This window comes from Magnolia sinica, chromosome 1, assembly GCF_029962835.1.
Source record: "Magnolia sinica isolate HGM2019 chromosome 1, MsV1, whole genome shotgun sequence".
In the NCBI taxonomy this organism is placed as follows: domain Eukaryota; kingdom Viridiplantae; phylum Streptophyta; class Magnoliopsida; order Magnoliales; family Magnoliaceae; genus Magnolia; species Magnolia sinica.
The window spans coordinates 15896071-15923091 of record NC_080573.1 but is presented as its reverse complement, the minus strand read 5'-3'; the positions used below and the strand labels follow the sequence as shown (position 1 = coordinate 15923091).

At 42.0% G+C, this 27021-nt stretch overlaps 1 protein-coding gene across 1 annotated transcript; it reads left to right on the top strand.

Moving 5' to 3' along the window:
• Positions 1–760: 760 nt before the first annotated feature.
• Positions 761–3890, top strand: LOC131241049 (DEAD-box ATP-dependent RNA helicase 42). The gene is made up of 3 exons (XM_058239682.1): positions 761–1047; positions 1692–3335; positions 3459–3890. The coding sequence occupies exons 1-3, from the start codon at positions 1000–1002 to the stop codon at positions 3522–3524; spliced, it is 1758 nt and encodes a 585-aa protein (XP_058095665.1). The 5' UTR covers positions 761–999; the 3' UTR covers positions 3525–3890.
• The last annotated feature ends 23131 nt before the right edge of the window (positions 3891–27021 follow it).

Genomic DNA, 27021 nt, shown 5'->3' with positions numbered 1-27021 from the left:
GGCCCACATAGCAATGACCAAAGTGACGATCCATTTTGAGAATGAAATTAACTCTGCGAAAGGGAACACTCTAACCTAACAGTCGTTAAGGTGTTGTCAGAGAAAATGTCTTAAATCTGTTGAGTTGCTCGACCGGTTGAGTGGATTGCTTGACTGGTTGAGCAGGTCGCTAGGCTAGTCAAGGTCATCTCGACTCGAAGTTCAGCGAGCACAGATTTTTGGTGTCCGAGCCACTTGACCAGTCAAAGTTACATGGATTTGAGTCCGGATCTTATGCGAACTGCGAAAATCTAAGACGGTTTCACAAGGGTATAAAAGGGAAGTTTCCTAAACTATAAATACGGGTCTCTAAGACTATTCTAAAGTGTTCTAAGTCTTCCTAAAGATATTCTAAAGGGTTTTAGAGTTATCAAAGGGTATAACAAGGGTGAGATTTGAGGTTGTTCGAATTGAGTAAGTCCTCTCTGTGTGTAATTGATGCTTTCGTAGTGGAGTTCTGTCGCTTTGTGTTGTGGTTTTTTCATGCAAAGGTTTTCCATGTTAAATCTTCATGTTCTGTTGTATACTTGGTGCCATTGGATTGCTATCCTAGATTTAGATATGTGTAATTCCTCATGCTAAAATTCCAACGTAAGGTTCCCCCATCCACTTCGAGGCCCATCACACCAACGGTTTGGATCACTCAAATACGATCCAGATCAAACTATCGCAATCCCGACCTATCCTATAACACGTCGGCGCGTATGGTACGGAACCTATCGATTCTCTCTAATTTCCTCTGCCCTCTCCGAGCGTCTTTCCCCTTCCCCAATCTCGTCCAACAATCGCACGTTTTTTTCTCTTTTTATCAGAAAGAGATAACAGAAAATCACTAAACTCAGAAGGGAGGACTGGCATTTACATTTTTTGGGTGCCATTTTCATTTTCTTATTTTAACGCTTTTCTTCTCTTTGATTCTTCTGTTGCAGGAAAATCCAATCCCATCCCATCCGTCCATTCATGAAATCCTCCTCGCACAAGCACCCCAGGAATTCCTCTTCATCCGCAGTTAGTCCTCTCTCTTACCTGAATTGACATCCACACCCACCCTAATTGACTGTTCCACCCTTTCATTTCTACTATTGTGTTGTTCATTACCAAAAGTAGAAAAGATGGATGATGCTGTCAATTGCGGGGGCGTAGATAGTGATTCACCAAACCTTCATCTTTCCTTCATACAAGAATTGACATCTACGCCCACCCTAATTGACAACCACACCCCCTTTTGTTTCTACTTTGGTTTTATTACCAAAAGAAGCACGGAAGGGTGATTCTATCAATCCATGTGGGTGTAAATTGCATTCTACTGTCTTTCTCTGATACATGAATTGACATCTACACCCACCCTAATTGACTGGCACACCATTTCCCTTTCCACTACGGCGTCATTACCAAAATTAGAAAGGATGGATGATGCTATCAATTCGGGCGGGTGTAAAATGTAAATTTTGGTTTACTACGCTCTAATCCCTCTCTCTCCTTTCTCATACAAGAGTTGACATCTACACCCATCCTAATTGTACACTGCACCCTTTTTCCTTATACCTTGGTGTTACTACCAAAAGCAGAAAAGAAGGGTGCTGCTATCAATTCACTAGGGCTAATTAATAGTGGTTTACAATGCTTTATTCATTCTCCCACTCTTTGTTTAGGTTCGCAGTCGCCGTCAGAAAAACAAATCCAAGAAACACCGCCGCCGCGATGTTTCAATCTCCTGCTCAGACTCTGATCCGAGAAGTGATTCATCCCTATCAATCTCGTCTTCCAACTCCAAAGACGGTTTTAGGAGTAGAAAAACGATGAGGGCTCGAGATACTGCCAAGAGGACTACAAAGAGGGCTCGGCGCTCCTCCTCCAGCAGCAGCAGTGAAGGTAGAGCTTTGGCGCATCGGCGCCACCACCGCCACCGTAATAAAAGTAGGAGTGAGTCAAAACAGAGTGCTGGATCGGATAAAAGGAAGCGGTCCCTTAAAAAGAAGAGAGTGAAGGCACGCTCCCCTAGCAGTGAGTCACACCGGAGCTGCTCAACTTGCTGGGATTCAAGCAGCAGCGGGGATAGTGAGATTGAAAGGTCGAGGAGATCAGGTGGGGGGAAATTCAGTACTCGGGGTAGGTCCCACCAGCAGGAAAGGACTCGGAGAAGAAGGCACCGGTCACGGAGCTGTTTGTCGTTGTCGTGCAGCGGACGCAGCAGCAGAAGCCGTGGACGGAGTAAGGAAAGATTGATAGAGGAGAGCTTTCCGAGACGTCTTGGGTCAGTCATCACGGTTGTTAAAGATTTGATGGAGAGGGATGACGAGAACAAAGCTGAAATAATCCCAGCTTACGATGATTGTCCTTCTTCTAGAAGCAATGATAGTTATGAAGGGGTCAGGAAGAGGGAAATCGGATCCCAACTTCCTGATCAAAACAGCCAGCACGCGCTGGAGAAGAAGAGACGGGTAGACGAGAAGGACGAGTATGATAATGACTTTGGCAGGGCCCAACCTGGTTGGAATGATCCTCCTTTGATGGAGAAGAAGAATGAGGTTTCTGTTGATGTCGGTAGTTCAGAGATTGAGGATTTGGAATCCCTCTTAAGGCAGAAAGCATTGGAAAATTTCAAAAGGTTTCGTAGTTCAAGCTCGAAATCTCTTGGCAATCAGAAAGATGGGAGTGGGGTTTCGAAGCAATTGACAGCGAAAGGTGAATCTACCCAATCGGGAGATGCCAAAATCGTTGGTTTACCATTGAATGGGAAATCCGCAATTGATCTAGAAAACTGTGGACGCGATCATGATGGACATGAGTCTAAGTCTAAATCAGCCCTTAATCCATTACCAGGTGGTGAATCTGTTGGTATCAATAATAAATCCATACAAGGTACTTTGACATTCAGGCCCGACTCTTCTCGTGATCGCTCCATTCATCGTCGTATGCACCTAGGAAAATCAGAGCAGGTTGCCAATGATGCCATTGGTGCTGCTGCCCGTTTGAATGAAAACCAACATATTGAGAAGGAAGAGCTCACGTTAGGTGGATCTACTGAAAAGCTGTCCGAGCAATCATTTGGGACCAAAAATATCCCAGATAAGAAAGTTGGTGAAATCCCCAAAGCTGCTGCTGCTTTCGTGAGTAGGAGTATGCATGGTGTGGAAGTCAAAAAAGGCGATGGGTCTGGTCCCACGGCCTCTTCTTGCCTTGATCCCGTGGCAAGAGACTGTGCCTCATCTGAACCGAAGGCTGAAGAAATTAAAGGTGGCTCGCAATATGAGCAAAAGACAATGTCTGTGATGCGTGGCGGAGAAATGGTGCAGGTAGGTCTTTATAGTGGCAGTTGATGGCGGTCATAGCATGTGGTGTTTGTGAAGAAAGTTTTCTTTGAAGCTTGTCTGTTTTGCATTTTTCTCGAAATGTGTTGATGTTGGAGCATTTGGCAGGTGAGCTACAAAGTTTACATACCGAAGAAAGCCCCAGCCTTGGCAAGGAGGCAATTGCAACGGTGAAGTATCTTATAATTCTGGTTCTTATGCATGACAGGATAGTGGGTAAATATGTGAGCTTCGTAAAAGTCACATCAATCAGCCCTCTCTAAAGTGCTACCTTTGTTGGGTAAAATTGTGAATGTTGGAAAAACCATATCATTTTGCCCCCACCCCTCCTTTTCAAGGTGTTACCTTTGATAGAAAGCTTAAAAGGACTATAGAAACATTTTCTAGTATTAAATCCAAAACCAGTGATCTACTACCCACGAAATCTTTTATTTTCAGGTCATGACTCTAAAATAATAGCTACTTTTGATAAGAACATCATCTAGTTTCAACCCTTGTTGCTTTAGTGTTTGTACTTAATATTATTTCAGTGAACAATTATTTATTTTTATTTTTTTTCTGAACGGTTATTTCATCGAATCATTTTGTACAACTGCTTCTGGTTGAATCCTCTTCCGTGAATTGTCATGTTTGATTTTTAAATTGTATTCTTTTCTTGGTCAAGTGAAGGATTTATTTATTTATTTTTTGTTTTTGAAGATAAGTGAAGGAAATTTTAGGGCCTGTTTCGATTGGGTGCAAACTATGGGAATCCAAGGCAAAACAAAAACTGACATCAACACTAAGTGAAGCAAACCCTTTGCATTTGTTTGTTTTGCTAAAGAAAAGTTCTGGGAAATGCTTTGCATTTGCATTCGAAGTTTTCTGGATTGCAATCCTATACAGGTAAGCTTTTTCCCTAAAAAATTCCCATTTAAAATGTCACACTAGAGGCAAACTCTTTTCTCCATTTGACTTAAAAAAGAGAGGTTATCCTCCTTTGTTAGGGAGGGGAAAGAAAATGCAAACACTTTGTTGCATGGTTGCTACTTTTCAAACAGGTGCACATGTCTTGACGATGCAAGCTGGTTTTATTCCCTAGTTTCCATTCTATACGAACAGTCTTGTAGTAATAGAAAATTAGCGAAGAATATACAATATATTACAACCTAGCATATGTGACTTATCTTGCTATATTTTTGTGCTTGTTCCTATAGCTTATTCTATAGTAGTTTTTTTTTTTTTGAAAGATGACAAATTTTATTAAAGAATAAAGGCAAGACAACAACCAAAACCACAAAAAAGAAGAAGGAAAAAAGGGGCAAGATGCTGAGACAGTGACCCAGCTATATCCCCAAGAAATCCAAATTACACTTGATGAGCTTGGGAACGACAACAATCCATTCACAAACAAGCAGTCTAATCCTATAGGAAACATAATCTGTCGATTTTTTTGATATTATTGAAGCTCCTAGCATTTCGCTTCTCCCAATCTGCCCACCAAATTGCGAGCAGGCTCATTCTCAGAAGGATATTATTCTGCTTTGGAAGATTAGTGCCGTGCCAAGCAAACAAGCACCGCTCCACTGAGTTTGACATAATCCACTGGATTTGGAAGTGGCTCATGATATCCGCCTAGATCGAGACCAAGAAAGGGCAATGAAAAAACAGATGATCTAATAACTCCCCATCTTGCATGCACAAGCAACAAATATTTGGAATAATCATTGCCCCTTTCCTCAAATTGTCAATGGTTAGGATTCTTTTCCTACCCACCAACCATCTGAAAGCTGCAATTTTTGGGGGAACAGGATAACAAACCTAGCGAATCTCTCCTCAATAACATTAGAAGATCTACTCAACAAGAAGAAAAAGGATTTCACTGAGAAACAACCCAAGTGATCCTCTTTCCAAACCCATTTGTCTGCTTCGGCTTCATTAGGGGCAAGGACTTGAATACATTCCAAGAGGGCACCGTATTCGTCCACTTCCTCATCACGAAGGATTCGCCCACAAGGGATGTCTCACACAGCCGATTCTCCATTGCGGGAGAAGCATCTTGCAACAAAAACTGAGTGATCTGGCGCCAAGCAAAATATGGAGGAAAAGTCATTCTTTAAGGCGTGGGAACCCACCCACTCATCCTCCCAAAATCTGATTTTTTCGCTGTTACAAAAGAATACCCTACTCCTTGCAAGAAAGCTTCCCTAATTGATGATACACCTCTTCACAAAGCCGAGGCTCCCCCACCCCCCCTTTGAAATGCCATATTTGCAAACGAGAACTTGTTTCCAAAGTGCCCCATCCTCTTCGGCAAACTTCCAATGCCACTTCCCAAGGAGAGCAAAATTGATGGACTTGAGATCCTTGATGCCAGCCTCTCCCTCATCATACGACTTGCAAACCTCATCCCAACTGAGGAGATTGGATTTCTTCTTATCCTCCGCTCCTTGCCACAGAAAGTTCCATCTCAGCTTCTTAAATCTAGAGATCATTGATGCCAAACATTTGAAAAGCGACATGAAATAAATGGGAAGATTGGACAAGCACTTTAATCAAAGTGATTTGATCTCCGAGACAAAGATATCTACTTCTCCATCTAGCTAACATCTTCTCTACTCTTTCCACTACCTTGTCCCATAAGAACTTTGCCTGTTTACCCACACAAAGCAGGAGGCCCACGAAAGACACCGAAAGAGCACCCGCTGCATGCCCGAAAATCTCGGCCAACCGCTCCACTTCCGATGAGTCGATCCGACCCCATACATCTTGCTCTTGGATAGATTGACTTTGAGGCCCGACACTACTTCAAAACATTCGACAATAATGCTCAAGTTTTCCACCATGACGGGCAACACATCGCAAAGAAGAAGAGTATCATCTGCATATTGAAGATATGAGATGGGAGAAGGCATACCTTCAACCAAGAAACATTGAGTGAGACCTACCTCTTGACCTTTCCGAAGCATAACGCTTAACGCCTCCATCTCCATAAGGAAGAGAAAATGACCTTGAGAGCTTCTGAAAAAAACCTTTTGGGGAGCTGTTAACAAGAATTGAGAAGCGGGCCGAACTTACGCATTCCCAAATCCAACGCCTCCATTTCAAACCGCAGCCCAAAAAACTCATCATATAATAAAAAAATCTCCAATCCACGTGATAATAAGCTTTCTTGATGTCTAACTTGCACACTACCCCTTTCTCTCCCCTTTTGTGTCTAGAGTGGAGACATTCATGAGCAATGAGAGTGCAATCGGGAATCTGCCTACCCGGGATGAAGGCACTCTGTTTACATTGCCAACAACATTCTGAAGTTGCATGGCTAAGACTTTTGGTAAAATTTTGTAAGGGCCACTTATAAGTCTGATAGGATGGAAATCCTTTAAAGATTCCGCACCTGAAACTTTTGGGATGATGGCAATAAACGAAGCTCCCAATTCTGCTGATAAGCAGCCTCTCTCAAAGAATTCCGACATGAAGTTCATGACACCGACCTTGATCACTTCCAAAAAAATCTAAAAGAACACCAACGGGAAACCATCTGGGCCCGACACTTTATCTCCCTCTAGCGATTTAATAGCAGCTTTTACCTCTTCCTCCAAAAAGGGGACTCAAGAGAAGCGGCTTGGGATTTAGAGAAGCTTTTGAAGTTGAGGTTGTCCAATTTAGGTCTTTCCCATTCCTCGTAGTGCGATAGTCTTTCATAAAATGGAGGATTTTCTCTTACAATATCATCTTTGCCTTCAACCCGAGACCCATCAATAATTATGTTGTTGATTTTGTTAATCGTCGCACGAACAATCACAATATTGTGAAAATACTGCGTATTTCTATCACCCTCCTTAATCCAAGAGTTCCTAGAGCGCCGTTTCCATTTAATTTCTTCTTCTTTCACCCTACCGGCATAGTCTTGACTAAGGCTGATTCTCATTGAAGACTCTTCCGGAGATAGTTCCTCGACTTCTGATTTGATGTCCAAATCTTGAAGCTTGAGAAGAATACCATCCATTTCTGCTTCCCTACTCCCCAACTCCTCTTTCTTCAAGGACTTGATTTTTCCTTTCAATAAATACAGCTTACGAGATAGAATATAACCTGCATCCGTTTCTGCTTCCCTACTCCCCAACTCCTCTTTCTTCCAGGACTTGATTTTGCCTTTCAATAAATATGGCTTATGAGATACAATATAACCTGCAAAACCATCCACCTGGAAAGAATGCCACTGGTCCTTAATCTTCTGGTGAAAGCCTTCAATCTCCAACCAACTGGTCTCGAATTTAAAAGGCTTCGGACCCCAGTTCTCTTCATCTACCTCCAGCAACAGGGGACAGTGATCAGAGACCGGCTTCGGAAGGGATCTTTGAGTAACTCTAGGAAAGATTTCCAGCCACTTGGTTGGCACTAGGAAACAATCAATTCTGGACATAATAGGGCTGGTCTGACCATTAGACCTGGTGAACTTGCCACCTTCCAGCGGAAAGTTTACCAGCACATGAGAATCGATCCAGTCGGAGTAACAGCGCATGTTTCTAGTGACCCGGCCCCCATTCGATTTTTCTGACGCAAAACGAGTGATGTTGAAGTCCCCGCTAATGCACCAGGGACCTACGGACCTAGCTTGATTTGCTGAAATTTCATCCCAGAACTCTCCTCTGCGGGCCATAGGCTGAAGTAAACAACCATTTCGATCCTTCCTGAAGCTGCCTCCTTTAACAGAACTGAGACCGAAAAATCACCATGCCACCAGTCCTTCGACCAGATAGAGGCATCCCAGGCTATCACAATTCCTCCCGGGCTACCTAAAGCATCTAGGTAAACCCAATCCACAGAATTGATCCCCCAAATAGTACTCAGCAGTTTTTGATTGAATCCCTGCACCTTTTTATCCTGAAGTGTTATGAGCTGAGGCTTGTACCTGTTGCAAACATCCTTTATTTGGCTTCTCTTCTGTTTGCTCCCCAACCCCCTCACATTCCATGAAACATTTAGGAACTGATCTGCCCCTCCTCCCCTTTATCCTACCTCCAGATGATCCTTCTGGAATGAAATTCATGTTTGACGCTAAGCTCATTAACTCCCTGCAGCTGTTCGTCGACCTGATCGAGGCTTTCAGGGTCATGGGATTATTCTATAGCAGTTAAGTATTGATTTATCCTAATTAGATCTTTCATGTCTCTTGTTTGATTCAATCTAGCTCCAAATGCAGGTTACTGATCTTAAAAAAATGCAGCTTACCTTAACCCTCATTTGTAAGGCCTAATGATGATGTTTTTCCACTAATCTCAATGCAATGACATAGAAAACTCACGAAGTTTCTCCTCTTCCATCTGGGCTACCTCATCATTCTACATCACTAGGATACCACACCAACATATGTTCTGATTCTTATAGTCCAATTTTCTTTTTGGAAGGTAAGCGGAAATTTTATTACCAACCGAGGCAAAAGCCATGATACAATCAACAAGAAAAAACACAGCCAAAATGTTGGGAGCCAAAGAAAACAAATACCATAGGCTGGTGCTCAAGGGAGAACCCATAGCCTGGGTCAGGTGTATAAAAAACTAAAAGATTTCAAAACAAGGAAATAGTCTAGTGATACTGCAGTTCGTGGGAATATGTTCATTTTGACAATGATCTTCTTTCGATGAATTGAGATGGCTTGGATCCTGGCATCCTGAAAGCTGCTAATAATCAGCTTGGAGTTTCTACCCTAGGGCCAAATTTTCCGGCTAGAGACGGAGGGATCATCAGGACCCGAGCAAACTTTCTTACTGTGAGCTTCAATTTGGGTGATTTGGATCCCAGTAGGTTTAAGTTTGGAAAGGCCAAATGGAATGGCTTGAATTGGTTTGTCATTGATGCTGCCCAAATTATTTGGAACAGAAGCTCCCCAGTGACAATGTCGCCTGGGTCCTAACAGAGAATACCAATCAGTTTGTCATCTAAAGAGTGAACTGCAATAGTCCATTGATTGGGCGAGTGCTGGATAACCGAAGGTGCTGGAATGGGAAGTTGGGGCTGGGAGGTTCCATGCAGCGTGCAAGTATGGGGGAGCAGAGGTCATGTCTTCCAAGTTCCAACAAAGAGACAAAAAATGGCCTGAGAGCAGATGTACTCCAAAATGTTGGGTAGCACTCTGTTTTTTTAGTTGACTTGCCTTTAGGATCCTCATATTCTTTTCATGCCAGACATGCCAAGCCATGGCTAAGAAGCACAGTTTCTCCATAAGCTTGGTAATTTTGGAAGAAGAGGCAGCAGACGGGAATTCTGTAATTTCATCAATAACATTTCCAGCATAGCTGTGGTGAATGCTTACTATTCTTGTATTTTTACTGAAACCCATGTAGTGAATTGGCATTGGATGAATACATGGCTGCATGTTTCAGTTTTATCATTGCATAAAACACAATCAGCATCACTAATGATGTTAAGACTCTCAAGATGTTCTTTGGTTTCAAGTCTGCCTATCATGGCGAGCCAAGTTGTAAAGGATTGCTTTGGAATACATCCTTTGAACCAGATAAAATCATCCCAGGGAACAGCAGGATGCTGAGATCTTATAACCTCAATGGGATAGTGCAATGTGAAGTTTCCTTTGGGATTAGCCTTTGAGACTATTTCATCGGGGACATTAACCAGTGGGATGCACTGAATCTCTCTCCAGATCTCCAAAAGAACTCAGGTGGGAGGCTGCAATCCCCATTGATTACCTTGAATGAACCGACCGGCAGAGAGGTCATTTCCCATTCCAAGATCCCCATATCTGTCATATAGTCTTCCAGTGTGAAGCCAAGGGTGGAGCCAGAATTTCGTCTTCGCTCCTATGCGGATTAGATACCTGATGTGCTCTCTAGCCATATCCCTAATCCTCAGGATACTAAGCCAGTCTCAAGAAGCACCTGCAGCTATGTTTACGTCCAAGTGGATTTCGTCTTTAGACATTTAGCATTAGCCCGTTGAGTCCAGAGGCTCCAAACACCTGAAGCTAATTTCCATAATTGGCACACGAGACTAGTTTGTTTGAAATCTTAATATGAGATACTGAGCCCTTCTCTTTTCAGAAGGCGAATTTGCTCACAACTGACAATGTGGATGGAGGATTTCCCCCACAGAAAACCTCTGATCTTCCTCTCCAAAATGTCAATGCAGTTTTGAGGTAGAAGGATAGCATGAGCCCGGAAGATGTGGCACAAAGCAGGGTGGATTTTATGAGTTCTAGCTGACCGGAAAACGAGACTAAATCTGCATTCCACCATCATGTTTGTGCCCAAACTTATCTATCAGAGATCTACAGGCATTGAGGTGTTGTCTAGTCTAGCTGAATAGAGAGGCAGACCAAGATATTTAATTAGAAGAGTGCACCTTCAGCATCCAAGGATAGAGCAAATAGCTGATCCAGAGAAAATAATTGAGCTTTTTTGGTTGATCTATTACCCATAATGTCTGCTGACGTCCTAAAAAATTCTTTGAAGATGAAATGCCAAGAGGGGATCTGCATGCAAAAAAACCATAATATCATCAACAGAAAGGAGAACAAAAGGGAGGTGGGAGATAGATACCTCGCCTTTGGTGAAAGGGGACTTCAGCAGCCCATTAGAAGGTCATCTGTTTATGATAATTGACAATATTTCCGAGAAAGGATCCCCTTGATGTATGCCTCTAGTGCTTTTGGAACACCCAGCCGTGCTGCCATTGATTAACAAGGAGAAGGAAGGCTCGGGTATGTGAATTTCAACCCATTTGATCCATTTATCAGGAAACTTGAGAGCTTTCAGAGCAGCAAGCAGGAAGTCCTTCCAAACACTATCAAATGCTTTCTTTATGTTGACTTCAAAGCACATTCTTGGGGGCTAGAATTTTTGTGGATGCCCCTAATGGAATCATGGCTAAGAAGAAGATTATTGGCAATGCCCCTCACAGGAATGAAAGCCGATTGGCAGTGGCTAATGATTTGAGGCATAATTGGGTTCGTTATCTCCACGAAAACTCGGGTGATGGTTTTATGCTGCTCATTTGTTAAGGAAATAGGACAAAATTGGTTGGGAGAATCTGCAATTTTTAAACTTACTGGATAAAAGCAATGAGTGCAGCTTCATCTGATTCAACATGCCAGAAGAGCGGAAAAAATTCTGATTGCTCTGTCTGGCATTATAGTCCTACTTTTGGAAACACCATGATATCTTCTTTTTTGCTTATCATTGGCTATTAACTCTGATCCATTTTTCACACAATCACATACACATTCTGGAGATCTCAGTTAAAAGCTTGTGACTTGGGCTCAATTCCATGTAAGGCTCAGGCCTCAGGCAAGTTGACTTGGTGATGCAGGCAAGTTACGATCTTTTCCTTTTTGACGTATATGAATGTGCGAATGAGTAAGGATTGATAAAAAGATGAATATTTATAAGAGAAGCAATAAAGGTGGAATGCACAATGTGGTCATGAGCAAACAGATCAAAGTGGCCGAGGCTTTCAAAAAGGCTGGTGAGCAAATGCAAATTGTTTCACTGCCTCTCTTTAGAAAGAAGATTGAGGTACTAGGAGGAAGAGTTAGTTGGGCTCTTTGATCTTATTGAAGGGGCAAGATTTAATTAGGAGGGGTGGGACTGTTCAAGGAACGGGATTATTTTTCTCTCTCCTCTTTGCAGTCAAATCCTTCTATAATCATCGGTGGGAGGTGCGGAGGCAGAAAGCAAGAGGGTCCCATGGTGATTGTAAAGTTGTGGAATCTACGTCTCCTTGCAATTTTATGGTTAATTTGAAAGGAGAGGAACGAAATAACATCTAAAAATCGATTGGGGCCAGTTTCCATGGTGATTATAAAGTTAAGTCCTCTGTGAGATTTTGAGCATAATCTAGTAAGGAGTTCGGAGGTTGTTCTGCTTGTATATGGTCTAAGATGGGAAGAGTTCCTTTGTTAATGTAGGAGCAGGTGGTTATTGTTTGGTCCTTAGTGTAACAACCCACTTATTTGGGCCTTAGGACGTGTTTGGCTAGTCGAATCCCATGGGGTTAGGAGGGATGGGATTGTTTTTAAGGTAATGATGATGATGTCAGTGGATGGGTTGAAGTTCCATGGTTTTGCTATATCTCGGGACAAGTTCCTTGCGCTGTTTGGGTAGGTTAGAAAATCTCGGGATTATAGTCGTGAAGGTGTTTGGATGTGGCATGGGATTGAATGAATCCACTGGGGAAAACAATTCTGCCCATTTGGATATTGGGATCAGGGAACCCGGGATTGTTTCCAAAGAAATTACATGCTTTGTGGGCTTTGTGGTTCGCTGGACGGACGGGGATAGCGTCCTACCCCAGCCAGACGGTAATCCGTCCGGGTAGACCTGTTCATCTGCAAGTTATACATTTCCCAAGACTTGGGACCATATATTTCATCTATATTAGAATGGTAAAAACAGGATGAGGACAGAGATGACCTTGTAACCCTCCGCATAATACAAAGCAGATACAGGATGCTGCTGACTTTTTCTTGAGCTCCAGGAACACAAAGCAACGATGTATCCAAGAAAGGCTGAGCCCATGTCTCACGCGTTGATGGTTCAGAAAGGTTATTCACAGGGTGGTTAGGAATTCATTTGTGAAAAAATCGTCCCATTGAATGCAAGCACACTGCGGTATGATGGGCTTCAAAACCACCATCAGGAGAACGGAACCCCTGTTTCGATACCCCATTTCACATAACTCTTTTTTGTATAATATGCATGCCGACAACATACCATGAGAACGAAAAAGACTCGGCACGGGGGTGTCCTTCACTAGAGAAAGCCAGATCTACCACTAAACCCTAAAAATAAGAGGAATTGGGAAAACAACATTAACTCAAAGAAATTACATGCTGCATATACCTATCGTTGCCGACCCAGGAGCAATCTGCAACAAACTTACCTTCTACACTACAAATTCACAGTCATAAGGAAGAGACGAGGCCATATCTATATAGGCGCTGATTGGTCGCATGTCAAAGACGCAACCGGACGCTGGTCTTCTTCTTCAGGTACGACTCGTTGCGACAGAGAAATGAAGAGACGCCATTTTGAAATCGCCTTCAAATCCCTTGCTGGATTTGGTAGATGGGCTCGACGAAGAAGATGGGACGCCTGGGTTATCCCTTTTCTGGATGTACGAGTCCGTCTAAAACCCATGGGATATGGTGGTTTGCCGTAAAACCGCGTGCCCAAATGCACATGTGGGATCGAGCAGTGGGATCGCGTGATCCCATCCCTTCAAAACCCATCTAATCCATCTGTCCAAACGGGCCCTTAGGGTCCCGTACCTTCATCACCTTCTTGGAAATATGACCACTATTTACACATCTCCTAGACAGTTGAAAGAAATTCAACCTAGAAGAATTTTCTGTCCTCTCGTGTAAGAGCATTTAGGCCTGAAAGTGTTTTGGTTTCTCCTTTATTTGGATGCAACACAAAACCTTTTCTTATTCTTGTTAAGGGCCCGTTTGGACGGACGGATTAGATGGGCTTTGAAGGGATGGGATCACGCGATCCCACGCCCGCGTTTAGGCACGCGGTTTTAAGGCAAACCGTTATATCCTATGGGTTTTAGACGGACTCGTACGTCCAGAGAAGGGATAACTCAGATGTCCCATTTTCTTCCTCGAGCCCATCACCAAATCCAGTAAGGGATTTGGAGGCGATTTGAAAATGGCGTTTCTTCATTTATCTCTGTCGCAACGAGTCGTACCTGAAGAAGACGACCAGCGTCCGGTCGCGTCTTCGACAGGCGATCCATCAACGCCTATATATTCGTCTCTTCCTTGCGGCTGTGTATTTGTAGTGGAGAAGGTAAGGTCGCTGCAGATTGCTCCTGGGTTGGCAACGACAGGTATATGCAGCATGTAATTTCTTTGAGTCAATGTTGTCTTATTCAATTCCCCCTATTTTTAGGGTTTAGTGGTAGATCTGGCTTTCTATGGTGGAGGACACCCCCGCGCCGGGTCCCTTTCGCTCTCATGGGATGTTGCTGGCATGCTGCATATTATACCAAAAAGGGTTATGTGAAATGGGGTATCTGGTGGTTTTGAAGCCCATCATACCGCAGAGTGCTTGCATTCAACGGGACAGTTTTTTCACATATGAATTCCTAACCACCTTGTGAATGGCCTTTCTGAACCATCAACGCGTGAGACATGGGCTTAGCCTTTCCTGGACACATCGTTGCTTTGTGTTCCTGGAGTTCAAGAAAAAGTCAGCAGCATCCTGTATCTAATTTGTGTTATGCGGAGGGTTATAAGGCCATCTCTGTCCTCATTCTGTTTCTACCATTTTAATATAGATGAAATATATGGTCCCAAGTTTTGGGAAATGTATAACTTGCAGAGGAACAGGTCTACCTAGACGGATTACCGTCCGGTTGGGGGTAGGACGCTATCCCCGTCCGTCCAGTGAACCACAAAGCCTACAATTTTTTTATATGGAAACAATCCCGAGTTCCCTAATCCCAATATCCAAATGGGCAGAGTTGTTTTCCCCAGTGGATTCATTCAATCCCATGCCACATCCAAACACCTTTACAATTATAATCCCGGGATTTTCCAACCTGCCCAAACAACCCAAAGAACTTGTCCCAGGATATAGCAAAACCATGGAACTTCAACCCACCCACTGACATCTTCATCATTATCCTAAAAATGATCCCATCCCTCCTAACCCCATGGGATTCGGCCGGCCAAACACGCCCTAAGGGCGCTGGGATTTCCTCCCTACAAACATTAGGATTTTGGGTTTGGTAGTACAACCTCCCAAGTAAATTAAGTAATAGAATGATAAACATCCATTTGCGCATGCTGGCCTGAAACCTCGTTAGCATTATTTTTTTCTTGAAACCTCGTTGTTGTATTTGTTGCTATTGGAGAAGGAAACCAACCAACAATGTTTCACTTTGATTTCGTTCCCATTCCTAACATTGTCACCCAATAACAATGTGAGAGCCTGCCGACATCCAACATCAGATTTCCACCATCTCACTCGAGACATAATTTTCACAGCTTTTATTGTCAATAAGCAATTTGCACGCTTCCCCTTCAACTTTAAAGTGGTTATAAAAATGCTGGAACCTTCTCCAATCCTTACAGGATAATTTTGGAGCCAAGAAAACTTGCTTGACCTTGATCAACGAACTTTGCCCGTGTAAATATCAGTAATACACAGTTACACATGTCATTACTCAAGAAAATTACTTTTTTTGGATTTGATTCAGACATTTGTTTTTTAATCACCACTAGTAGAAGAAATGATGTGAATCCTCGAACATAATTCTAGGGTTCAAGAGGGAGACCGCTCACTAGTCTCAAGTAATTGTATTTTTGACATTCGAGTGGTAGAACTCATTAGGATTTCTTCCCTTCACCTAATTTCTTCTCATCATAATCTCCATTAGTGGAGAAAGTATGCAAGCAGAAGATGATTTTTTTTTAAAATATAAAACCTGAAAATGATGTGAATCCATGAACGTGCATCTAAAATTCAATAGGGAGTACCTTCTTTTATCTGCCTCATGTTTCCCCCTTCTTTGACATTTGAATGGTAAAACTCATTGGCGTTTCTCCCTTTTCCTTTCTTCCGTTGAGATATGAAAAGTAAAACTCATTGACTACAACTTCTGTCTAAAATTTGATCGTCTATGGAAGTCACCGAGTGTTGGTGTATGTGACATATCAAAATCAGGTTTTATGACTGCATCACTTGTATGTGATTTGCAAAAATTAGTATCTAGGTGCTTCTCCATGTCGACATCCGTACATGAATGTCTCATAAAAAGAAGTATTTTTGCAACACTTGGTTGAGGACAAGTCAGTCCACTAGTCATTGCTTCTCTTCTTTGCTAACATTGATTTAGAGATGCTCAACCTCACTTTCTTATACTTGTCATTCTTTTTTTCTAGAAAGCCTGGTTAGTAGTGTTGTTGCTTTCTGCATTGCGATTCCCCCCGGTGGTGTGCCCTGCACTTGCAAGTATGTACTCGAGCATGACCCTCTTTGTGTGCATGAGAGAGATGTGCTCAGCTGTATATTCGTGCAACCTTGCATCCTTAACCCTGCTTTGCTTTCATGCCCATTGGGGTGTGCATATGATGGTTATGTTGAGGATTTCTATTGGGTGAGGCCCTCATGGCATGCAAGTGTTGCCAATATGAGACTACCACGGCCAGTTTCCAAGAACCTGGGTAAAATAGGAAGATTGATGCCTGGTGGGTAGCCGATTGTACATTCTGCCAATTTACCTTTCAAAAAGCCAATTGTGGATTGCTGGGAGAAGCTTAGATGATGATGATGATGATTAGGGGGCGTTTGGATCCTAAGTTACTTAAGATAAGCTACTTATGCCTCAAGTAGCTTATCTTAGTTTCTACTTATTAAGCTGAAGTGATTAAGTAACTTTAAGTAAAAAAAGTTATTTATAATTGATCTGAAACTAAACTTATCCCAAATAAGTTACTTATCTACTGTTGTGAGTAGAAAAAGTAACTTATTTGGTGGTATCCAAAAGGGCCCTTAGTGTCTTTGCTTCTAATATATCTAGAAACTATTGGGCTAGTTGGCCTTTTATTTTATTTATTTGAAAGACAACAAAATTTTATTTAGAGCAAGCCTAACAGAAACCTCGTTGGCTGTTGCTTTGAAAGTTCCTTGCATGTTTCAACCTGTTGGTCCTATTGATTAGTTCTTTGGGTGTTTTGACCTCTGCTCTAGAGTCTTATGGTCACAGAAATCTGCATTTTTTTCTAGTATTTCCTGTCTAGTTTTATCATATTTTGAATACTGCAAATGGGTATTAGAGGATTTCCAAGACTTGACTTGTAAGATCACATCAACACAGCTTGCAATATACATACCCAGTCTGACTGAATTAATGTAGCTGGATTGGGTTGTGTTAGCTGGTCGGATCTTTAAGTGAACAAGGCCAAATTGTGGCGATAATGTCTACAGATGTAGACTCCAGCGGACCCGTGGGCCTCTACCTCAGGCTGTGTGAGGCTCAGGATTGGCCTAGGCTAGCTTGAGCCAGTCGCACCTTTATGTATGTTCGGGCAGAATAATTTGTAGCTATTACAATCCATGAAGGAAGAGAAGACCGTTTAGACTGTTAGACACTAGAAACTTTTGTTTCCTCTTGCAACAGGATCCTTGAATCTGAACATCATCCTACCTACATCGTTTATTACCTTCTTGCATGGTATGAAAGTTGTCCCCTTTGAGGAAGTTGTATGTGAGTTTCTAAGAACATTCGTCACTTCTTGTCTAGCAGATTCACACGATGGACTTCGAGGTTCCATCGTCTTCAAAGACAGACAGCCTGAAACTAAGTAGGGGTTCTCTTTGCACTATTTCAGCACTTGGCTCTTCTACTAGTTCCTTGTCTTCATAGATTGATTTTGGTTCAAAAAATGTACAAACATGAGTTGAAGCATAATGTACTCTTTCCTAGAGAAGTTCTCCCTCCCTCCCTTCCTCCTTGTACTCTTTCCTAGAGAAGTTCTCCCTACCTACCTACCTACCTATCAGCCACCTTATATGCAGCCTTTGAGGTAATTCAGTTAGTTGCAGGATCCTGCTTTAAATCGCAATTCAGACTCCTGGTCCCGCTCTGCTTTCTACCTATTTGTAGTTGTTTACATTTTGAAACAGATGCTTCCACAATTCCTGCACCTGAATGATGCTTTGTGCAACTATGTAGTAGAAACATGAGCACTGACATATTGAACCGGAGATCTAATATGAACGATATGAGAATGGAGCTAGCCTTCTTGGGGCAAGGTTTTGACACCCAAAACCCATTTCTCCACCTGAGAATCCCCTTCCCACTACAAAATTTCCAGAGTATGATGGAAATAATATCCAAAGACCTTCCTTGAGCACGAGGAGCATCGCCTTGGCCAATCCATCAATTTTGCACAGACCAGAAAACACCATCATCACCTCATCTTTAGCAGCTCAAAATAAGCCACCTATTCTGGACGGGCTTGATTTACCCTTGAATATCCCTTGTAGTTTATTTTAAGGCAGCCAAGGGGGTAGGCAGCTCCCACAGAACTGCCATTTCCTTCGAATCATTCCTTCCTTTAAACCTTGCTTTTGATTCCCGAAAGCTGTCCGCCTTTGAGCTTCCTTGAAATTCCTGGATGACAGAAGCCTAATCTGTAACTGTGAAGTTGATTCCCGAAAGCTGGGAACTGCTTTCTTGTTGTATTTTAGTTTAGGTCTGTTGTAGATTTTTCCTAGGCTTTCTTTTGGTTCTGTTTGTAGGTGTTTTTGTTTTGCTGGCGAAGGTTCCCTTCCAAGCTTTTTAGTTTGTTTTTTTGGTTCTGTTTCTCTTTGTGCTTTGTTTCCTTCTTGGTTCCATTAATAAATTTTCATCTTTCAAAAAGAAAAAAAAGAAGAAAAAAAAGAAGAGAAATACTTCGTAAAAAACCTTGGCAGTCTGTATCCTTCCGCAGTCAACATGATTGCAAAGGGCATCATATGCCACACAATTCTCCCTGTATAATGGAACAGCCCCTCCTGTCGCCCACCTGCTCCTCTTTAAATAGATGCATTAATTGACCAACCTATTCCAAAGAGAGTAAAGAGATGACTCCAAATTGGTCAGGCAGTCTTGTAGTGAAGAAACAAATGATCAGTCTTCTCGTTGTTACGACGACTTAGGACATAGGTAAAATGCTGGGAAGAGCCATCTTCTGTTTTTTTTTTTTTTTGTTTGTTAATAGGATCGTAAGATTTTATTTGCAATGGTGAGCCATGTGAAAGCTTGAGACTCATCTATAGGAGGACAAGGGCCTTCCTGTCCTTGGCGTATGGGGACATCTCACAAAACCAAGATATATTATTCAAAAGAGAGACTTGATCATTTGAAAAAACTTTATTTCAGCACCTGTTACTGAAAATTGATACTTTCAGTGATTTTCACTGATTCAGATAGTTTGGCAAATCCAACTTATTAAGTGCTTAAATTAATTTTCACTGAAAATATAGGTCTTTTATTTCCAGCTCTCCTCAATGCTGAAGGCCGATAGTGGTGGTGCATTAAAATTTTGTTTTCATTTTGACTAAAATGTTTCTAAAATTATTTCAAAATTATAATTCAGCTCTTTTAGTTTTTAACACTCAAATTAATTTTCAGAAATTAGAGTTTATTTTTCAGTAAATTAATTTTCAGAGTCCAAATTAAAGCTGTGAAAAATTATGCTTATTAGGACTTTGGATGTATCATGGACCAAGAATTATGCTTATTTATCTTCACATTGGAGTGGTGGATGCCCATTGGTTGGCTAAAAATGAAAATGATCTAATGGTCTGATTTAGGCTAACAAGTATTACAAATCAAAGGTTAGGACTGTTCGACCAATTTGATTTTTAGCCCATTGTATGAAGTTATTTAGGTTATGTTATCTTGGACTAGTTATTCAGTTTTTTTTTTTTTTTCCTTCTTTTTTTGGACAACTTAAAATGGAGAATAAGAATGGTCTTGGGCCCATGTTGGGAGCCTAAGATGGATGGTGACACCTGTTAGGATGCTTGAGGCACTTGTAGAGGGCTGCAACATGGATGGTGGCACGTGACACTGTGTTGTGTGTACACGAAACATTGTGTTCCCATGTGGATTCAAATAAGCTTTCCTCCTTATTTTCTCAATTCTAATGTATAAATGGGTTAGACAAACTATAGACAATGTCTTCAAAGCTTATGCAGGTAGCCCAACTTGCATCCAAACTGCCCATTACAGTAAAAAGGGAACCTAATTTGCTGGTGGCTTAACTTGAACATTATGTTGAAATGGAGTAACAAATTTGGAAATCACTACAAAAGAGCCCTACTGTTATTGCTCTTGGCTTGAAATATAGATAGGCCCAGGCCAATGATGAATGGCTCAGCCTGCCCCCCTGGCTTGATCCACTCATCGAGTAGGCAACGTTGGACCAAAAAATAAATAAAAATGGATGGGTTAATGCTACTTGTAAGTGGTTCCCATTCATATACACGTATAGTTTAAAAGCATTCATTGGATTCAAAATCCTATTCCAATGATCCAAGCCGTTAAAAAGGTCTGTTTGGATTTGGGTAAAGTTGTGTTGATCAGCAATCCATGGCATGCTTTTAATGCTAGTTGGTCCCGGATATACTGTTGTTTATTAGTTGTTCCGTTCTTTTTTTGTCAAATACTCTGAATCATTGCATCAATAGATTATTGGATGTGGGCTTGTTTGGATTTGGGTAAAGTTTTGTTGACCAGCGATCCATGGCATGCCATTAATGCTAGTTGGTCATGGATATACTGTTGTTTACTAGTTGTTCAGTTCCTTTGTTGTCAAACGCTCTGAATCATTGCATCAATAGATTGTGGGACGTGGGAAATTAAAATTTAGTTGGTGGTACACTTGCACGTGTGACAATTTTATGGTGTGTGAAGCTGGATGGTGGCACATTCACACATGGGATGCTTGGATTAGGACTAGTGCGCGTGGCAGAAGCATGTTATGCACGTGCAAGGATAAATACGATCCTGAGACCCAATGCATGATCCAATGATTACGAATTCATCAATACTTATCTAGCTGTGCAGCATTCCTGTGCACATGGGTGTTGACAAACCATGAATCTGGATTCTTTGCTTGCCACCATCAGGATTTTCCTGTTGTTTGTTGCAATGTGATTGGGCCACATCATCATCGACTACATTTAATGCATCACTGCTAACAATGTTAGTGATGATGTGGACCAAGTCAGTGATGATGGAAAACAAGAAAATTATGTTTGTGGCAAGCAGAGGATCCAGATTGCTATAACTACTATTATGCAAATCCGAATAGCCCCATACGATAATGGGACTTGTAATTGATGAATGTACTTGGAAGAAAATTCTTAATAAGATGAACTATTCAAAGCTATCATGGTTCGACTCTTTCCCTTCCTGGGTCCTGCAGTGTTAGGAACAGGGCCTTTAAGGGGTCTAGGACAGGCTTGGGCTGGCCCACTATCACACCTGAGTTGAAGTAATTATGTGAATTGGTCACTGAACTAGCCTTCCCTGGAAATGTAGTGATTTCCAAAGCTATACGATCCTGCAAGATTTCTGAACTGGTGCTTTATTGACGTGCGAATTCCTATCTTGGGCTTAAATGACCCACGTATTATAAACACCTTTTGATGGGAGGTGTCCACCACGGATCATGCATCAGTAAAAAAAAATCCGGATTGGACACATCATAGAGGGTAAATATGGTCTAACCATCCATTGTGCAGTACTCGATCACATGGCTGCAATCATCCATTGTGGATATGAAATCCTGTGGAATTGGAGGGATTTCGATTTGAAAGGATTCTAAATCCCTTAAAAAAGCTCTTTTTTAAAATCCAATCTCTACCTAATGATTTCAAACTCACTTGATTCCTAGGGATCAAAATTCCAAAACTTAAAGATTGGATCTGAGTGCATGTAGAGAAATATAACTCCTTTTCTATCATTGAGGTCCTTACCTGGAATCTTGGGTTGTAGACCATTTGATTTCCCAACTAAAGATGATTTTATGGTATCTGGCCAATCAGAGATTCTAAACTTTATCGGTTAGTGGTGACTCCAAGTCAAGCACATTGTCTATTTGAGTTAATATTACGGGAGTTAAGTACATAATTTATTTGAATTAATATTATGCCCTTTCGACCAACATCTACACACACTCACATATACCACACGTGCACCAAAGAAGGCCAACACTGTGTGGGGCGATCTTGCTTGTGGCAGTAACCTATATTTATATAAGTTTAAAGTCACACCAAACATTAAGGCATATCAAAGCCTCCATGTAGGTCCTGTGGTCACTATCTACAACTGTTGCAAGCCCATAACCCACTCAACTCACCTAGTCAAGACCAAAACCAAGCTCGGACCCAAGCCCAATTCCAAGCTCAATCGGAGAAATGGTCGAAACCTCAAAGTACCAACTGTTATAATGGAGCTTCTACACATTTAGAGAATGCTACCTGCCAAAACAGGCAGTCCAGGTGGGGACCGGCAGTAGCCAGGTTGCCGCCGGCCACATGGCACTCCCCCTCTTTCGGGCAGTATCCCTCAAGCATTTGGGTTGCTCATTTTTCGAACAACAAGTGTGTGGCTGAGGTGCATTTACTCTGATGCCCATCTCTTTACCTAAAATTACCATTTTACCAGATCATCCAACTCACGAGATGATGCCATGTGGCAATCTCCAATCTCAGCCATTCAAACACATTTTCCCCCTAGGATCACCAGAAATTACCAGAAAATTAGGTTGGGAGACTATAAATAGCCCCATCCCCTTCTCATTTCAAGCATCCACTCTCATTTCACAGAGAGAGCCTTAGCCACTTAGCCGTCCGTCCACTAAGGAGAGAGAGAGAGAGAGAGAGAGAGAGAGAGAGAGAGAGCTCAACCCTTGTCTAGCCTAGCCTAGCCAAAGTGCAAGCCTCCTGAGCCACCTAAGTTCAAATTTGAACCACTCAACCTAGCCTTGCGACACTACCGTTCACCCAACCGTTTAAGCTTCTATCAAATTCATCAAACTAGTGCATCAACATCATGCAACATTTATTTCCTTCTCAACCTCCCTGCTCCTTATATACATCAACATTATAGTGCATTTGTATTGTTTTCACCGTATCTGACTAGCAGGCGTATGCTCTGTGGCTTGCCGATATAATCGGATATTGCCAATCAGAAACTTTAGCCAGTTAACTGTCGTTTAGCATATACATTACATCCCATAATTTTCACCCTATCTAACTGGCGGGCGTATGCTATGAGATCTACCGATATAATCGCAACGGGTCCACCAGAAACCTTAGCCGGTTGGCTATCATTTTATCATAAGTATTCATATATCATCGAGCATCGTTTACACCATGCACTTGATCATTTCGAACGTACACTTTGTGGCTTGCCGAAATAGTCAGATCCTACCCATCAGAAATTAGGATTGATCAAACACCTCTACTGTAGCGGCACATTACATTCTCTGCATCACATTCCATCTACAACATGCGAGAACTACCCCTATTCTTTAACAATTAGTCAGATTTTGTGAAGTAAAGACTGTACAACCGTACAGGCAGAGTGGGTGCCTAACACTTTCCCTCTCTATAACCGCGGTTCCTTACTCAGAATCTCTAGAACATAAACTCAAGAGTCATCTTAGGGTTAAGAATTATCGGGTTCTCAATCTTAAGCATTTCTACGAGCTCTAACCAAATGTGGAATCGTAATAATTAGTTAGTGACGACTCTAGTCAAATATCACATCTTTCAACCCCCATCACCAAAACCCTCGAGCGAGGCAACTAGTGAAAAGGAAGAGAGTAGATCTCCCGTAACCTCGGGACATCGTGCCTTCCTCCTCATAGCGTCCATAGTTAGAGTTAGATTCTTAGCCTGTTAATTAACTGGGCCGGGCTTGGATAGACCCTGACTTGAATTGGACCCATTCCATTTCCAGGCATAGCTTTCTATGTTTGGATTTTGGTTTGCACTATTTAATGACCTGGATTAAATTTTGATTTATGATTATCATACCTTCCCGTGTTACACACATGAACCATACACAATACACATTGTACACACACATGCATGAACAATTTCAACCATTGATTGTGCATTAAACTTGTCTAAACTATGACCATTGTTCGCATCTTAAATTGTCCTAATTATGACTGTTGATCTATGTGTTAAATCAACTCAATCATGATCATTAATTCGTATATTAAATCTGTCCAATTTGGACCGTTAAATTCGGTGTTGAATTTGTCCATTAAATCTTTCCATTGATTTATGTGGGTCAACCATTCAAATCTGTCCATTAATCCAAGTGTATAATCCTCTCCACTATTTGGTGAAAATCTATCCCTCACATATGCAAACATGTGGGGAGTAGGGGGCGGTGGAGACCCTTTTATTGAAGGGGACGTGAGAAGGTTAGAGATCATAGAGAGAGAGAGAGAGAGAGAGAGAGAGAGAGAGAGAGAGAGAGAGAGAGAGAAGAAGAAGAAGAAGAAGAAGAGGTTTTGGGTTTTCTTCAAGGTGAGTTATCTTCGATATGTGGTTAGTTTTTTTTTTTTTTTAAAATATAATTATTTCTTTGCAATTGTTTATCAAGCTTATACAAGAAAATCTAAGGTTTGATGTCATTAGCTTAATCACAAGGAGGGGGATGCCAAACGTACGGCTAGTGACTGGAGTGAAGTTGTAACAAGGTAGCTGTATTAGAAGGTGTGGGTGGATTACCTCATTTTCAAGGAAAGATAATGCTTGTTGGGTATTTTGGTTTGGCACAGCTTCACACCTAAAAAGTGTTAGGATTTGTGCTGCGGAATCACACAGATATGGATCTAGGATAGCAATCCAATGGCACCAAGCAAATATAAGAGAACACAAAGATTTAACGTGAAAAACCCTTTCGGGAAAAAACCACGGCACAAAGCAACAGAATTCCACTATGAAAATATAAATTACAAAGAGAAAGGACTTACCCGATTCGAACAATCTCGAATCTCACCCTTGCTACACCCTTTAGAAACTCAAAAACCCTCTTAGGAACCCTTGGAACCCTTTTAGAAAGCCTTAACATCATTTAGAAAGCCATAGGGATACTTATTTATAGTTTAAGAAACTCTACTTACACATTGACTTTGGAAAAGTCTGGAAATCGCCTCAAATTTACACAGTTTGCGCGCAGTCTGCGTAACCTTCGACTAGTTGAGTCAGGGCTTCGACTGGTCGAGCATGTCCCTCGACTGATCGAGCGTCCTGGAGATCCCAAATACATAGTTGCTGGACTTCGAGTCGAGCAGGCTTCGACCAGTCGAAGGGACCTTCGACTAGTCGAGCCAGTCCCTCGACTGGTCGAGGACCATGGATAGATTTAAGACATCATTCTTTAACAACAATCTCTACCATGTCTGCAATCTTCAAACGTGTATCTTCTTGTCTTCTTCTCTTATCTCTGCGTCACATCGTAGCTTCAATCAACGCTTCTTGTGCACACTCCGTCTTCTTTTTACGCCATCGCCAAGCCCAGAGAAGTTACACAGAAGTTGAACTTCTCTGTAGGAATGATCTAGGTGAGCATGTCTGCCAGCCTGTGAAATAACCGGTCTAATACAGACCATGGTATACACTGCCAACCGCATTGGAATAAGGCTCATGAGACATATCCTACTTTTCCTCATTTGGTTTGGGACATGTCCTGAAGAAAACTTGAGGAGAGATGCGTAGGGAACGCTCTCCGGCTTTGCCTGGTCCATCACGTCCTTGATCAATATCTACACAAGGTATTTTACCTGTGATCACCAAAACCTGCTCCTCTTTCAGTCTCAATGCCGAGAACCATCTTTGCCACCCCCCGATCATTCGTCCTGAATGTCCCACTTAACCGAGTCTTCAGTACATTGATTTCAGACATGTCATAATTGACGATCTACATGTCATCAACATATAATTCCTGACTCACCATGAAGGAATTAAAGCACTGCCTAGGTAACAGGTCGTACTACGACCTCCTGCAAACTTTTTTTCTCAACCCCTTTAAACTTCGAACCGCTCTGGTTGCTTCATGTAGATCTGTTATTCCAATTTCCCTTACAGAAGTGCAGACTCCACATCGAGATCATATTGGCCAACCAGCGCCAATCACGAATCTAATAGACACCTGCTATACCGTCGGCGTGAATATCTCTGAGAAGCCAATCCCTTCTCTCTGAGCATAACTCTTCGCTATCAACCTCACTTTATATCTATGTTGTATCCTCTTAAATATCCACCTACATCCAATTACTTTCCAGCCCACTGGAAGATCCACCAACTCCCATGTGTCGATTTGGTACAACGAGTCCATCACATTGTCCATAGTCACCTTCCACTTCTCAGCACCAGGCTCACTTAGAGCCATATGATTAGAGGACGGATCCCTTGCGATATTGGAGTCGTCCATGTATTTCGCCGATATACTGTGATCATGCCATGTGATTCTTCTCACAGGTGGCTGCTCTACCTGCTCTGTATTTATGTCTGCGCGTCTCAGCCTTCATGCCCTGCCTACTCATGTGGCCATGCCCAGCATGCCACATGTGTGCAAAGGTGGCATATGTTACAGCCACTGCAGCTCCACTTTTTGAAGTACTCTCGATTAACCTGTAAAGATTACCGAGTCGTTGCTCTTTCATGATTACCCGTGCCCCCTTAGATACTTTAAGAGCACCATCAATACCTGTGAATTTGCAGCCCATTGCCTCAAGTATACCAAGAGAAATCAGATTCTTCTTCATGTCAGAGACATGCCTCACATCAGTCAGGGTATGCTCTGTCCCAACAAACATCTTGATGCGCACCGTATTAACAACCACAACATTACAGGCAATATCATTGCCCATAAACACCTGTCCACCATTGCACTCTCTGTAACTGGCGAATCAACTTCGATGATGAGTCATGTGAAAGGATGCCCCTATGTCTAGAATCTACTCACCCCTACGAACATCGTATGGGCGTCTGATCATAGACATAGACAAGACATCACCATAACATCCACTCGATCTATCCGACGTGGCTGCATTGGCCTCCCGGTATTAAGCCTCAGAATCTTCTCTCTTAGATTTAAGATTTGTATAATCTTTCTTCATATGTCCTTCCATCCCACAATT